The 16,652-nt window shown below is 54.2% G+C and overlaps 1 protein-coding gene across 1 annotated transcript; it reads right to left on the bottom strand.

Annotated features, from left to right (window-relative positions):
* Position 1: 1 nt before the first annotated feature.
* On the bottom strand, positions 2-10,838 carry DLK2 (delta like non-canonical Notch ligand 2). The gene is made up of 6 exons (XM_062573623.1): positions 10,803-10,838; positions 8,438-8,539; positions 6,507-6,570; positions 3,801-3,931; positions 2,794-2,938; positions 2-2,282 (listed from the first exon to the last, which is right to left on the bottom strand). Exons 2-6 carry the CDS (start codon positions 8,508-8,510, stop codon positions 1,505-1,507), a joined length of 1,191 nt encoding a protein of 396 aa, XP_062429607.1. The 5' UTR covers positions 8,511-8,539; positions 10,803-10,838; the 3' UTR covers positions 2-1,504.
* Positions 10,839-16,652: the final 5,814 nt, after the last annotated feature.

Genomic DNA, 16,652 nt, shown 5'->3' with positions numbered 1-16,652 from the left:
ATTTGATAAAGGTACATCATCCATCCATGTATTAAAAAAATAATCTTTCTGATGAAGCCCCAGTCCTCTCTCCCAGGTCTCCTTCCTGGCTGGGAGCTAATTCCTCTACCCCGTCTCTTTGCACATCATCTTGAACCCTGCATAGCAACTCTACAGGCCAGTAGTGGGTTTTTTTGTTTTTGTTTTTTCTTAAGAGATCCACTGCTTAGTCCTCCATGCCCATGGGAAGGCACAGAAAATGCTGGCCCTGGCAGGGAGACTGTGCTGCATGCTGGACCAGAACAAGCGGGACCTAGTATAAAGGGTGACCTGGTCATTTACTGCTTTTAGCCATGCTTTGATAATAGCAGAGAAGGCAGTGCCACATCTGCTTCCAAAGGTCATCCCAGGCCCTGTAGCCCATCCTCACATCCACTGCCAGGAGCTAGCCTTTGCTTGTATGGAGAAATGCTACAATGGCTGATTTGAGGTTAGTCTTGTCAGCACTCCTTGGAGTGACTGGGAAGGAAAATGAGGCTCTGGATCTTGTATTGCTCCTGAACCAGCCCCCAGCACTTCTCCAGCCTTGTCCATCTCCAGTTTCGCCTGTGAGGGCATGTGAAAAGGACCAGGTCAGGTCCTGAGGACCCCAGAGGAGAATGGGCCCTGCACCATCCCCCCCATCAGCAAACGGTGAAGTGGAAGCACACGTTGGAATGAGGAAGGAGCTTTGTCATCTTAGTAAGTGGGGGGAGAAGACACGTAGATCATCAGGAGGAAGGTACAGAATGTGTTTGTAACCCCAAAATCCAACAGCAAGAGGAGAGGGCATCACACAGGGCAGAAAAGGAGCATGAGAGGGTCTTGACTGATCGATCACCAAAGTCTCTTCAAACCGGCTCACAGAACCACAAGGCCACAAAATAAGGGTGTTCACTCACTCCCCAGGGACGTGGCATCCAAAACGCACAAATGACAGCCTCCAGAAACAGCTGGGAGATAAGCCCATCAAGCACTGGGGCAAGGAGGCCCAGGCAGACATAGTGATCCCAAAGGACACAGAAGAAACACTCCGTTGTCAGCAGAAACAACAGGGTAAAGCTGCTTCTGGTAGTCACGGAGACAAATTAAAAGGGCCTGGCAGAATTTGGGTTTGCAAGAAGGCCTTCCCCTTCTCCACGCTACCAGTCCCATTTTTGAGAGCTCACGATAGTGTGTGTCGGGTGACACCAGCGCTGCATGGCCTGGGCTGCCACAACCTGCACGTTGCTGTGCCCCCGCAGAGGCTGGCCCGATGCAGCCTGCCTCTGGATTCCCATGGGCGCTGGCTGTGCTGGCCAGGGGGAGGTGGCTCAGACCTAGGCAGGGCCATCACACCATGCTCAATGCCATGGGGTTTCGTTGATGCTTTCACTGATCTGGGAGCCCTTCCCCGCTGCCCAGTTTGCACCAGAATAGCTCCCCAGGGTGCAGTTTGAAGGATTTGCCAGCATGATGACCTGCCAGGGCCTGGCTCTGAGAGTCCTCACAGCTCCGTTGTTTTTCTGGGCTCGATCAGGACTGTGTTTAGCATGCCCACCTGACACTCCTGGTCTTGGAGCTTTCTTGCAGCCTGCGAAGGGCTTTGGCACCAGTTCGACCTCCGACGCCCCCTCTGCCAGTTCCTCAGAATTAACAGGACGGTGACGAGGACCAGCACGGCAGTGAGTATCCCAAACACCAACACTGTCACCAACTGGGCTTCACTTAGCCCTGAGTCCCTTTGGGTCACCACCTCTTTCACAGAGATTTTCAACAACCCTCCCCCTGGCACTTTCTCGCTGTGGTTGGCCACACGTCTCCCAGTGACCACAGTCCTGACAGGCTCCAGTTGAGTCACCCCTGGCATCTCACTGGTGGTACTTTTCATGACCCCACCATTCTCATGGTTCGCAGGGTGGTAGGGGGGAGCCCAGGTGGGCTCAGGGACGGAGATCTCACAGGTTTTGCCAGTAAAACGGTCAGGACACAAGCAGTCGTAGTCATTGATGCGATCGTAGCACTTTGCCCCGTTTTTACACGGCTGGCTGGCACAGTCATTGATGTTGATAGTGCAGAAACGCCCCTCAAAGCCCACCTGGCACTGGCAAGAAAAGCGGTTGATCCCGTCATGGCAGGTGGCACCGTTGGCACAGGGACGCATCAGGCAGTCATCCACATCGTTCTCACAGAAAGCCCCCATGAAGCCAGCGAGGCACCGGCAGGTGAAGTTGCTGGCGAAGCCATTCTCGTCTTGACACTGCCCCCCGTTCTTGCACGGAGACCTGCGTGGAGAGAGCAAGGAAAGATGCAGCTTTCTCTGCCCTATGGAGGAAAATACACACAGCTGCTCAAGCTGTGCATGGGTACCTTACTGGCACTCTCTGGGTGGGACAGCCATTCTTAAGAGAAGAACGGGTAGGAGGTGGTATCTCCCTGTGTGAAAGGGAGATGGTCCCCCAAAGGATGTCACTGTGCACAGGCCTGCTGCCCACTAGGAAGAGTCTTAAGCCAAACAGTCTGAAGATGAAATGGGCCCTGCTGATGATCCCCAAATGCATGACTGATGCCAAGTCACTGCATTCACCATGACAAGGGATGGACATCTGTTCAGATCACAACACAGTCCCTGCCCCAGTGGGATTGTGCAGGGCACTGGGTTTTGGCTTAACTCCATTAATGCATGGAAATCCACAGATAATGAGCCAAGCTGGGCCACTGCTTGGTAGCTCATGACCCGGCACTAATGCTGCCTGTAATCTCGCTGCCTGCTCTTCCCCTGCTGCTGTGTCTCACCCTGCCTTCTCACATGGCCCTGTCTTCATCTCACAGTCCTTTCCATGGAAGCCTTCTGGACACAGGCAGGAGTACTCCCCATCTCGGTCATAAATGCACTGAGCCCCATTCTGGCATGGGGACTGGTGTTCGCAGATGTGTATGTCTGTGGGGAAAGAAAAAGACAGAAGTTAGTGAGAAAAGAAGGGCGATGTGGCCATTTCAGTACTGACACAGCCCGTTAAATCCGGGGGGTGGGGGGTGAGAAACGGCAGCAATTTCTCTCTCCTTCCCTCTCCTCCAACACATACCTGCAGCAATAGAAATGTTTATGTGGCATTTCCCGGCTAGTCTGCAAAATGTTTCAGCATTGCTGTGTATGGCACAGATTCAGGGGTGCAAAGAAAGCGAGACACCCCTTGTCATCCTGTAAACCTGCATGACTCAAAGAGCTGCAGGCTGCACCATGCACACCATGTGGCCAGCTGGCGCAGGGCCCTCCGTGAGCATGCAGGGAAGCTACGTGGTGACACTGACTCCTGGCCACACAAGGGGCGTCCACTAACCACCTGCTGAAGGCAGCAAGCCCTGGGGGAAGCAGGAGGTGCTTCCCAGAGCCCAGCCATGGCGTGGGAAAGGCAATGAGTTCATTTGCTCCATTTCCTGAAGCTGGTCAGTGCTGCAACACCTCTTGCCACACAGCCAGGGAGCAGGTCCCAGAAGCCTGACCTCTTTCACAGAAGGGAAAAGGGATGGTCCCAGCTGCCACAGGTGACATCCCGTCTCCCTGGCAGCAGGCATCACTGGGATTACTTCTAGCTGTGCCTGTCCCACCCATCCATGCAGAGTGTAGCAAGCTACTGCCCTTAGCATCGAAGGGTGGAAAGTAGAGTCTCAGCGTACAAGCTCAGATGAAGCCCATCCCTTCTCACCTCTCTACCTCCTGCCCAGTGTCCCGGCCACCTCTGCTACATGCCAGCGTCCGCCCACCTGGATCAAGCTCCCAGCAGGCCCAGCCCAGGACTCACCTTTGTCACAAAACTTGCCAGCCCAGCCGCTGTGACAGATGCACTGCCAGGGCTGGTGGCATGTCCCATGGAGACACCCTGGCATTCGCACACACTCCTCGCAGTACTTGCCCTCCCAGCCTGGATCGCATCTGCAGAAGGACAGGACAGGGCAGCATGACAGCACGATGCAGCCTTGGCAAGGGCTGCGGGAAGGCTCACATTTGCCCTGATGCACAGGCTTGCCGCAGGAATGGAGATGCTGGGAAATCCTCCCAAAGAACCCCATGAACCTGCTGGCTCCCTCCTCCAGAGGAGGTCAGTAGTGGCATCTCTTTCAAAAGAGTTAAATGAACAAAGCAGGAGCAGACATCTCCCCACAGAACCACATATAGTGACAGAGGCAGCAACAGTGCTGTGGTGCTTTGGCTCAACGGGCCTGATTTTAATAGCTGCAAACTACTTTCCTTCAGGCAAACTGATCTGTATACACTACTGTATTAGCTAAAAAAAAAAAAAAAATCCTGGGCCTCCTCCATCACACAGCCAGTCTAAACGGCATGAGTCTACATCCTCATCCATAACACTGAACTCCCGAAGGGAAAGGGGTAACAGGCCTCTGAGGACTGTTTGCTTCATCCTGGCTCTTTTCATTATAATTTGTCCACATAACATTTCACGTTACGTGCATGGTAGTCCAGCTACAAAGCCCTGCTTGATGTGACTGATGTACGCGTACGCCTTATCTACAAGCTCATTGCGGAAGCGTGATGGGAAAATCAACCCTTGCAGCACACAATAGCTGGACTTGGACCCAGACGAGCGGTACAGTGGCAATGACTGTAAGTAAAGCAAAGCTGTTGCTGAGCTGCTCTCCCTGTTGCTGTCCCTGCCCTCAGGCCTGCCAGCTGCAAGGGGGAAAGGAAGCGATAATGAGATGAGAAAAGAGGGCACCTCTGTGGAAGCAGAGCCGAGTGGAGGTGCATTTGTTACCAAAGGCAATAAAAGCTAGACTCAAAACTGCACAAAATTAAGCCTAACAGAGACCATGCAATCTCTACAGTAAGAAACGGGGTTGATTTTCATGGCTAGGACTCATTTTAGCAAGATGCACTGTGACTGCAGCTTTGCCAGGCCAGTCAGAGGCTGCACTTCCACTGCTGAGACTGGCTATTGTAACAGTAGCATTTTTCCCAAGAAATGAGGAGAATAGTAATAAAAAATAAATTAGAGTCTCTTTGACAAGAATGGAGGAGATATTGATAAATCAGGCAAAATATATTCATAATTCAGAACTAGATAGTCATGAGCTGACAGACAGCTGTTAGTGCCTCTACCCTAAGGTACCCATCAACTGCAGCAAGGGAATGGCAGACCTGGACTCCCCTTTTCAAGGGAGAACAGTCAACCCTAAAAACTGCAAGAGAGGGGGCTGGGTTAGCAGAAAAGGTTGTATTGGGGATGATTTCAATAGGTTGTTGCTGAAAGATTCAGGAAACACTCCGGAGGCCTGAAATCTGGAGCAGCAACTCATATGCTCGCCTCCACTAGAATAACCTGCAATCAGGCCACTCACTGCTTCAAAGAGTGCAGCATCTTGGCTTGGGCTTGCAGCACTTGGCTCCCACCCACTGGCCTGTCCCATGGAGGCCACAGCCACAGAAGGGATCAGGGAGGAGCCAGCCCTTGGCAGCTGCAACAAGGAGCCCAGCAAAAACAGAGCTAGACACTGATGCAATGGTCAATGTGATTACAGCCACGTGCTGTGCAGATGTCCTGGCCCAGAGCTCTCTGGCTGGCACTGCAAGGCCACATCTGCTCTTTTAGAAGAGAACAAATGACCCAGAATCCACTGCCAGGCCCTGCTGTGAAAAGGATTTGAGTGTGCCCCAGTGAGGAGAACAACAGCGCTGTAAGCAAGCAGTGCACCCTGCTCCTTGCCTTGTGGCAGAGGCATCTGGGCCAGGCTGCAGCAGCCTGTTCCTTCCAGGCCTTCCCTGTAGGACCAGGCTCTGGGCAGCAGCATCTGCCTGCCTGCAGTGGGCAAGAGACAGGGGCCATCTGGGCAACACTGTTGTTTCACTGGTTGCAGCACGGGTCCAGGCTCTGAGCTTTGTCCTGTGGGATCTGGACACCCAGTAGAGTTGGGCACTAGAGACCACCCATGCACTCCTGCTTTGAAACAGAGATGGGTTGTGGGAACACATGGCCTCTCCTTGGCAAGCCAATGTGGCCCACCAACCTCCTGGCATGTTCTTCATAAAAATATCTGGAGATCCTCACCCTAGTCCCATCTATTGTCTCTAGGAGGGTCACTCTTGAGGCTGCTGATGCCCTCAGACATTTACTTGCACATTGGCAGCTCTTCTGTCCCATGCCACCAGGGAGAGCATCCCATCTCAAACTCATGCACAGCAGTGCTGTCCATACTTCTGTCCAGACTGTCAGGACTGCTTGAGTCTGGCAGAACAATGTCAATTGCTGAGTAGTGAGGAGACTCTAGGAGCAGGAGTCCATCAGCAAGGGGCTAAGGGACCAAAATACCCCATCCCAGCAGGGTATCAGGTGAAAAGAGAGCAGAGTCACTGACTCTCTGAGACAGGGTGAATGGAGGAGGAAAGTCCTTGGCTTGGAAAGGGGGTATAGGCACTGGAAGGGCAGCGTCAAGGGAGACAGAACAGTTCCCACCAGGGGCATCAACAGGGAGGAGAAAAGGGTGAGCTGTACCTGCATTTGCCATCCTGGTCACAGCAGCCATGGGCAAGATTACAGCGCTCACTGCAGTCATCACCTGCAAGGCAGGAGAGGGGGGAGTAAAGTTAGTCAGAGACAGTACGTGACCCCAGATCTGCTCATGCCCCTGCTGGCTCACAACGAGCAGGGCTTGAATGCTATAATACCTTTTTTTTTTTTTTTTCCATTTTAAGCACTCAGTCTGCCCTTCCACCGGAACTATTATGTCAGAGACATCCTTTTCAGTTGCTGGGTACCACACGAGAGATGAGGATTTTGCAGTCACCTGAGCAGTGGTAACACTGTGCCTTACTGAGAAACAGGACATTGTTCAAAGCTGTCCAGTCTCTGATGAACTCCTTGATCATCTGTGCGCTGCCTCCCTTAGACTTCAGGCCCTTCTGGGCCAGAGCTGTGGACTACACCCTATGTAACAGGGACTAACCTTGCCTGGGACATTTGTCCCACTGTCAGTCAACAAGCATGGTGGGAAAGCTCAGGACCGTGTACTGTGAGGGGCACAAAGGGATGGATGCTTGCTTCTACTGCAAACTATCAGCTTCCCAGGGACAAGCAGGAGGGGCTGAGGTCCCTCCAGCGATGAGGGGTGTCAGGGTAATGGAAAGGATAGGTTAGTGCCCTCCGTATCTCCCAGGATGTTCCCATCCTTGAGGACAGCTGTTTGAACAGAGCTGACAGGTAAGCACGCCTATTTTCTGCCACGACCAAGCTGCGAGCACTCCCTCCATATCACAGAGAGCAAGATAGGAACGGGGCATAACAACGGACCAGGTATCTAGTTCTGTTTATTTATTTAAAAGCCATAGAAGCTGTAACTGAGCCATGTCCTGGCCATGCTGTTTCTCATCCCCTGCTCAGCGCTGGCCTGCTTTCTCCAGCCAGGTGTCCGCTTTCATCTCCACCTTTCCATCTCCCCAGAGAGCTGCTCGTGTCTCAGCCTTGCAGGAAGCTGGTTCGCTCCAGCTCCCTTGGGGCTGGCTCTGAGCCCCCAAGAGAGGGTGCAGGTGCTCCAGGCACTCTCCTGGTCCTTGTCACTCTGGCAAAGACAGGAGCCTTCCTTGTGCTGGGAAACCCTACCAGGCCGGGCAGGCAACTCGGGCAGTAGCGTCAGAGCAAATTTCAGGAAACAAGGAGTTTCTCACAGAGCACAGCATGATTCCAAGCGAGCCCCAGGAGAAGAAAGCTCCTGCATGATTTGGCTCCTCCATCCCAGACTGGGGCAGGTTAGAGTCCCCACACCACAAGGTGCACTCAGGCTTCCCCCAAGCAACACCGCAGGCTGTATTGGAAGCGAGTGGGAAGAGAGATAAGCCCAGTCTGCATGCTAGTGCCTTAGCAGCAGCAAGGTGATGGGCTCCAACTGCTCAGGACAAGAGCTTCCCAAAACAAGCCACCACAAATCAGGAGCTGCATCTTGGGACTGCTCAACCCAAGCCTAAGTATTACTGTCTTTCCTATCTGTAACTATTTCTCTCCTTGCTGACGGCTTTGGGAATTCACCACTTATTGTGGGGAGCAAATTCATCTTTGGGAAGGGATTTTGCTGCACAGGATCCAGATTAGCTTTTTGGTTTGGGGACTTTCTTTCCCCTCCACCCTGTCTCTCCAAACAGGCCCATCAGTTCAAGGATCTATTTGCTCCAGCTGAGAGAGACAGAGCAGCAGGAACTTTCTCCCTGCCTGTCCGCTCAAGTGCTGCCAGCCGCAATGGGCATAAGAGCAGGAGGTCTCTCCAATTGTCACCAGTCACCCCTCCAGTGCTAGATGACTGAGGAGCATTTTCTGTTCTTGTAGGTCAGGCCAGCTCTATTTAACATGGTGATGTGAGGAGAATTCGGCAATGCCAAGGGCAGGTTTGGAAAGATGCATATAGGACAGAGGGATCCATTCCTACAGAGACTCACCTTGTGCAAGCTGATGATGGGCCAAGAGGATCCAAACCAAGGACATTAGCTGGAGACAGAAGCTCCTGAGCATGGTCAGTGTGGCCCCACCGAGATGAACACCTGCAGGGATAAAAAGAGCAAGCTCAGAAAAATCTCCTGGCCCATGCAGCAGCTTCACTTCACATGTCCCTTCTTCTGCACCACCTGAGAGTTTTGATTTGAAACATCCAGTTTTGTATGGACTTGTCACCATTCTCCTTTCTTTGTTCTTCCAGGCTCCTTTCTCTAAGGCAATACTGGAGCACTAAGAACCAAAAAGCTTTTTAAAATGTGTGCATGGGAGAATTACAATCCTGAGTGTACAATAAGTATGGCTGTTACCATGCAGCCTGGAGCACCTGCCCCTGCTAGTTGCTGTCAAGAGAGTATAAGCCTTTAGAAACACCAGTCCAGCTGCAGGGACCTTAATTTTCCCTCTCTAGATCAGGGGGATCTCAGCTTCCTTTAAAGCAAGTCCCTACATCATATCTCTCCTCCACTGCATTTTCAAATGAATAGATAGGCTGAGTCTTTTTACAGCGCCCAAGCAGGCACGGAGTAAAGTAGATCCGATAGACTAGCAGGCAGTAAACAGCACTATGCAGGGAGTGAAGCAACAGGCGCTAGACCTGGGGCTGAAGTCCAAAGCAGCGAAGGCAAACACGCAGCTCTCGCAGGTGCAGCCCTTTCCTCAGCCGTCCTGCAGAGCGCCCCCGCGAGCCCAGGGCTCCTGTACCCGATTATTCTCTGACCGCCTCCTGCCCTCCTGAAGCAACGTTAAACGCTTTCCAAAAATGCTTCACTCCCTCCCAGCCTTCTGGGGTTGGTAAGGGCAGGAAATTCGAGGGTGATATCATAAGGATATTACTATAATGAGATGGGAGGGGTTAAATAATTCTGCTAGGAGCGTGGTGAAGGTATAGAGCAGACTCCATCCAGCTGCGTGGGTGTGATGGACACGGGCCATTCCACTGTGGGCTTGACTCTGAAGCTAGAGAGGGTTGTGTTGGGCCAACACTTACATGAAAGACTTCTTAGATTTGGAAAGCCACTCCTCCCCACACATATCCACTGTCATTACTGGGAGGGGTGTAAAGGTCCCTGCTAAGGGCTTGACTTGGGTCAGCCCAAATAGCCCGCTGAATTTGAAGCAATGATGTTGCTAGAAGCATCTTTCCACCAAGCAACCCATCACCTATAAAGCACGCAGCATTTTCAGAGGGGCTACAGGATGTTATTGTCACTGCCCTGGCCAAATTCCAGCACGGACCATCACGTCCTCCCTCCACATGTTCCCTTTGTAATCACGCTGGTAGGATCGTCCTTCACTTCCTGTCCTAAAGTGCAGGGCAGTGCTGAACAGCTGCTGCATTTCAAGGGCGGGTGAAGTAATTCCTACAAAACTTATAAAATAATTTAGAGCTTAGGGCTGAACAGTTGGTATCCTGCTCCTCCGGGGCCGTTGGCGGCTCACCCTCTGACTGCATGTCATTGGAAAGGTTGCTCCCCCTGAGCTCCCTATAGCCTCCCCATTTGCCGCACGTGCCCCACACAATGCTCCCGCAGCAGCCAGCACTGCTCCCCTCCTCCCTCCGGCAAGGTGCTCGGGTATCCCCGGGGGGCATCCTGGCGGGCAATTGGAGCCAGCACCAGGGAGGCTTTGCAGCCACCTCGCAGAGGTACAAACGGTGCCCGGCTTTGGGTCTGGGGACATGAGGGAGCTCCCACCTTCCCCATCCTCTATGGCCTGGCCAGGCTGTGGGCTACTACCGACCTTGGGGGCTATTACCCCCTGGGAGGTATTATGGACCCCCATATGCCTGGGGGCTACCAGAGACAACTCCCAGCAGGGGGCTATTAAGGACCCAGGGGGCTATCAGGGACCCCCCATCTGGGATCTATTACAGGCCCCCTTAGTTAGGGCATATTAGGGGACCCCCCCAGCTGGGGACTATGAGGGACTTCCCGGTTGGGGGCTATGAGGGAACATCCCAGGCTGGGGGCTACTAAAGACCCCTCCCCAATTGGAGGCCATTAAAGGCTCTCTGCAAGCTGGGGGCTATTAAGGACACCCCCAGGTTGGGGCTATTAGGGACCCTCCCACCGGGCTGGGGGCTATTAGAGACCCTCGGGGGATGCCGCGTCCCCGGGGGGTGCCACTCCCGGCCCCGCCGCGGCTGCCCCCCCCCCCCCCCCCCCGCCCCGGGGGCCCCTCCGGCCTCCGTTTTGCTCGCCCCCGCCCCCCGGAGCGGGGACGCGCCCGCAGCGCGGCGGCGGGGGGGCCGGTACCGCGGGCCCCCGCCGGCGCAGTGCGGGGTTGGTGCGGTGCGGGGTTGGTGCTCACCTCGGCGATGGCGGCGGGGGTCGTGCGGCTAGCGCGGGGCGCGGCGGCGGGGGGCGGCCATGCCCGGCGCGGCGCAGCCCGGCGCGGCGGCGGCTCGGGAAGCGCCGGGCTGCGGAGGGAGCTGCCGCGTGTCCGCGCCGCGCCGCCCCGCTCCGCTCCGCCCGCCGCCGCCGCCGCGCAACCCGGCCGCCTGCCAGCGGCAGCGTGTGCCTGCACATCCCCGCTCCCGCCCCGCGACGGCCCGGCCCGCCGCCGCCGGCCCCCGGCCCGCCCGCTCCCCCTGCGCTGCCCCCCCGCCCGCCGCCCCACGGCGAGGCCCGCGGCGGGGAGCGGAGCCCCCAGGCCCGCATCCGCGCCGGCGGCACCTGCGGCTTGGCGGAGACCCCGGCCGCCGCCGCCAAGTGCTTTGCCCCGGCGGGGCCCCCGGTCCCGTCCCGTCCCGTCCTGCCCCGTCCCGTCCCCCCGCCGTGCGTGTCGGTGCAGTGCTTTAGCAGGGCGACGCAGCTGTCCCTCATCTCCCGCAGCACACCTCCACCTCCGGGGCTGACGCGGGTACCAGAAATACGGGCCAGCTTATCGCAGCCTTCCCTCGGCTCAGATCGTCCGAGATAAGCGCAAGCGCCTCCTTCGGCCCCTGCCTGGTTTAAAGGCCGCTTGGCACCCTCCTGTTTTCCAACGGGAGCGTTCAAAGCCTTTGCGCAGAGATAACGTGGCCAGGGCAGCCGACCCCCCCCACCCCAGCAACGAAGCTGACCAGGGAAGCCATGGTCTTGACACTTCTACAGCTATTCAGAGGCCGTGGGCACCAATGCCTCAGCGAGCAACAAGGCAGCCCTAGGAGAGGGGCTGAGCCGCCAGATCTTCGGGAGGAACAGCTGCCTGCTCTCCTCCTCACCTTGCGTGGCCTTTCTGTATTTGATAAGACCCTGTCACTCTGTCACCTTCAGCAGTCTGAGCAGCCCTTAATTAGGTTACAAGTTCACCTCAGCCAGCCGTCTTGCCTATCCTTCTTGCTCCCCACCGAGTCTGCTGTTTTCTACCGTGAAGGAAGAATAACTTAACGTGGCTGCTTCCAGATCCCGTTTCCTACTCACCTCATTGCCTAAGTCCACCCCATGCCTGCTCTCTCCTGTGGCCTTCTCCAGCCACCTGTACCCCTTTGCTGGCACCACACACATTGTAGTGACTGTGTCACTACCTGGCCACAGCGCACCCAGACAGCCCAGCAGCCAGCAGCCACATCAAAGCCCAACTCTGCCAGCTCTTGCTCCATCCACCATAGTTCATGAACATTACCCTCCTGGACAGCTCTGACCTCTTCTTCAGCTGGAGGAGCTACCTCCTTCTTGCACCTTTCCTGCTCTCTGGTCAGCCAGGGACACCATTTCTTTCTTTGCCTGCCTCCTCCTGTCTAGGTCACCCCACCAGGTGCCAACAGAGACCAGATGGGTCCAAATCTACTGCTGCTCAGGCTGCTCGGCCAGCTCCTTGAGAATTTATGGGGCAGACATGCACCAGGTCACTTCTGAGATGCTTTCTCTGGTTCTCCATACCCTGGTCCTTCAGGTCTAGCTCAGCCTACTTCTGAGGTCCTGTTTAAGGCAATATCTGGGGCTTACAACAAAAGCAAGAAGGGGGGGCTGCAAACAAAGCATTGCTCCTAACCTGCTAAAAAGCAAGCAGTCTCTCCTTCAGTTACCACTGCTGTCGGATGGGAAAATTCATCTTTCTTCTCTGACCCCCACAATACCCTGCCTTGCTCCATTTGCTCTACCCGTCATGACTGGAGGCCAGGTTTTCACTACCAGCACCTGCAATCCTGTGCGTATGCTGTTCAACCTCGCCCTCACCTCCTGCTTAAAATGCTACTGCCTACACCAACCATTTTAACAGATACGTCACCACCTCCCCCAGCATCCTGAAGTGCACTTATACTCCTCTGCCGGGATCTGACCAGGTACTGACAGCACTACATTGCAATGCCGTTGTATGCACCGGTGCCTGGGTGCTATTAAACTTCGCTTGGTTAAATGCGTGTAAGAAAACCCTTTGGACACTGTGCACGTATTTGAATGAGCAGGTAGCAGCGTGTCTGCAGAGAGATCCCCATGTGTTGATACCCATAAATATGTGTATCCACAACATAAGTGCTGCAGGAGAGGGAGATGGGATTAGGTTGCAGTAAGCGGAGCAGGACATGCGGCTTTCCCCATGTCGGTGCTCTCAGAGGTGAGAGCCAGGGCATAGAGTGAGAGCTGGCTTGGCTAAGGAGGTAAAATTGATTGCTGGGGATCTGAATGCCAAGGCAGGGGAATGTGGAACAGAAATGGTGGCGGGACTTCAGAGGGGGTGAAACGAGGGTATTTGAGGAAACGAGGCTTGGGTTTTGGTTTGTTCCTGGAAATACTTTGCTTGTGAGTATCCGAGACAGACAGACAGGGAGAGACGTTAACAAAAAAAGCAGGTAAAAAGGAAGAGGAAGGGACCAGAAGGAAAGAGAGAAGAGTGTGGGCCACGGTTGTGCTCCGTCCTCAGCAGTAAGGCTCCTGTCCAGCCCCTGGGCAGACTCCTGAGCCCAAGGCTTGCTCTGGCTGCCCAGGCTGATTCAAGCAAAGCAGCTCTATTTACAGACCCAAAATACGGGCATTGAGGAGGGGATTCCTGCACTTGGCTACTATGCTCTGATCCCTGCCATGCCATCCCTAGAGGCGTTTCGGGTGGAACAGCTGCTGGGTCAGAATTAGGAAGGATTTTTTCCTAGCCAGAAGAATCCCTCCAGAGCTTTTCCCTCTGGTGAAGGAAACCCCACAAAATAGAAACCTGGAGTGGGAATGGGAATGACCTGTCACCGCCATGCGTTTGTGCCGCTTGCCCCGCCATGTGCCAGCTGCAGCCTCCCTCCCATGCTGTCCTTCCAGCGCACCATCACCACTCCCAGCAAGACAGAAAGTTTACCTGTCAAAACCAGCTGGGGCTGCTTCCCTTTCTTCCAGCGTCTGGAACCTGCACCTTGGAGACAGCTGGACATCAGGGGCAGGGAGCAGATGCTGGGCTGAGGGAACAGGTGATATTGCCTCTTCTCCACCGAGGAACCTTCCCCGGAGCGAGGAGAGAAAGAAACACTTTCCTGTGCAGAAGTCCAGAGAAACTCACCCCTTTCTGCCCACTCTAATCCCTCGAGAGAGGCAGCGGAGCGGCACAAACCAGCTGGAGAAAGACCACAAACAGCTCCGAGCTGCCAACTCAAATTATCATCGTGTCCTGCAGCTCTTGGTCCCGGTCACCCCCTCTGCCTTACCCGTGCACACACGCTGCGCGGCACCAGCCCGGGGTCTCTGGGATAAAACAAATGTTCTCCCCCATCCCACCCCCCTTGCTTTTCCCATTCCACCCCAGCCCACAACAAACATCAGCAGCTCGCCGGCCCTGCAGCCATGTAACCCAACCCCGGCCATTGTTCCCCCTTCCCCAAGGTCTATATTTGACTCTGCGGCAGCACCATGTCTGCGTGTATGTGTGTGTGTGTGTGTTCACTGCACACGCACGCTCCGATATTTGTTCAGAGCCTCATTCCCCAGATGCCCGGGATTGCTTAGAAATAGCTTCCATGGGCAGTAGGTGTTTGTGCCTGCGGTGGAGAAGTGGAGGGGGTGGGCGAAAAAGAGGCAGGGAGAGGGTGAAGGTCGAAGGTGGAAAAGCGCCCGGCTCTTCCCTCGCAATTTTCAGCATTTCAGTGATCTGCTGCCCCTCACAAAGTGGCTGGGGTGAAATGCAGCTATGCACACACTCAACAGCAAAGTGGGACTGGGGATAGACCTGAGGAATGGTGGAGATAAGGCCTGTCTATGGTGTTGGTGAAACCATCCTGTTTCACCCTGCCCTCAGTTTAGCTTTCTGGCGGTAAAGCGGCATTTCAGCCTCCAAAAACTCTTTCAAACTCTCCTATGTCTGATGGCTGAGACCACCAGATATAGCAAAGGGAAGGGAGGTACCAGTTCCCTCGACCCTCATGGCTTTGCAAGAGGTGCCTCTGCATGTGGGAACTGCCCTGGGATTCACCCTCCTCCATTTCAGTATTGCATTAAGAGTAGCCACCTCGGGCTACCCCGGGCTGTATTTTGTGTTTTCCCAAAGCCTCCAGGAATGTCACCAAAGCCCAGTGTCACATTCCCTGTGACCCTGAAGTCGCTGGACTCAGCATGAGCCTCTTTTATTTGCATCCTTTGTGGCCTGCCAAGCACTTGGCAAAATTGAAAATAAGTACAATCAAAATTAGTGACAGGAAGGATCTCCTTTATCCTAAACACCGATGACCTGGGGAGCTTATTGCCACTGGATAACAAGGAAAGGCATTCAGTAGGCTTTAAGAAATAACTGGACATTCATACAGACTGCAAGAATAAATAGTGATGATTCTGAAGAGAGCTCCAAAGAGGTACGAACCCTCCTGCTCTAAGGCATTGAAGATAAGCTCTAGGCTCAGAAGTAAAGAAGAGCTTTCCACAAGGGCAGGTTCTTGGGTGATTTTGCACAGGGTAATTCTCGTACCTTCTTCTGAACTGAGAGTCCTCTCTCCTGGCCTTTGGAAAGGAAGGACGCTTGGTCTGAGGAGACACCATCCACACACTCCCACTAAACAGCTATGGGCAGGGGGCATCCAGTGAGCTTTTCCTTTCGCCAGGACCAAGCAGGGATGAGCTGTACCATAATTCCTGCGGAATCTATGAGATTTTCTGGAGATGCAGTTCCCTACCCAAGCCTCTCACTGTCAGCCTGCCTTTTCTCCACCCTGTGCCAGGAGGCCTTTTTGCGCACACTGGACCCCATACAGTTGTTCTGTTGGCCTCATAGGATCTACAGCTAAAATCTGACTGCTGGGCCACTCCAGTAAAACAGATCCTACAAGTCTAGAAGAGAGCACATGCCAGCTGTAATCAACTTTAGCTCAATACTTGGCAGCCTTCAAGCCTGTTGTGAGGGGCTGGAAAAACAAGCTGAAGTCACACATTATTTTGAGATACACATTACCCACACTCCGAGTACTTCTTTCCAAGATAGGACAGAGTTGCCAGAAAAACAGAAAAAAAAAAAAAAAGAAAAAAAAAAAAAAGAAATCCTGGAGGCAAAAGGAATTAGACCTGAAGAGGGAGGCACAGGGGTAGACAGTGCTGCATGGAGAGTGCCTGGAGAAAACAAGTATTATCATCAGTCCCTCCACAGATCAAAAAGATTGCATCACTGCCCTTCAAAAAACCCCAGTGAGTTATTTTAAAATGTGTAGGGTCCTGTTTTTCCCTGTGATTTTTGGCTTCTCTTTGCCTGTGTGTGACAGTCAGTGTCACAGCTCTCTCACGGGCATAGATGTCAGAGGTGTACCAGTTCCCCCTGTCTCCCACCACCAAGAGGAGGCCAGGTAGGACTGGGGCAGGAAGGAGAAGCTGGCAGGGGATGTCTGCCAAGCCTTCCATTTACTGGCACCTTTGGGTGCCCCTAAGCCTGCCTCCAGCCATGCCTTCTCCCTTTCTTTTTGCCTTTCCAGCTGGCAGCTGTAGCAATGCAACCTTCCGATCTCCCACTGGGAGTGTGCAAGCATTTAATGGGAGGCTCTTGAACCAAGCGGTTTGAGCTTCCTCTGAGCTTGTCTCTGAGCTTGCTCCTGGGTATTTACAGAGGTTCGCATATCTTGCTCTTTGCAGTGAAACCTGGCAGGAGAGTCTGTTGCAGTGGATTTCAAAGTCATTTCATAAAACTGCAGCCCATGCTTAGAAAGGCTTAAACCCTGGGTGCAAAGGATGGGAGGCCGTAATTAACAGCCCCAAGGGATGCGGACTGTGGGGGGGGGGGGAGAGG

The sequence above is a fragment of the Rhea pennata genome, chromosome 3, assembly GCF_028389875.1.
Source record: "Rhea pennata isolate bPtePen1 chromosome 3, bPtePen1.pri, whole genome shotgun sequence".
Lineage (NCBI taxonomy): Eukaryota > Metazoa > Chordata > Aves > Rheiformes > Rheidae > Rhea > Rhea pennata.
Note: the sequence above shows the minus strand (reverse complement) of the source record. Positions and strands in the feature narration are given on the sequence as shown.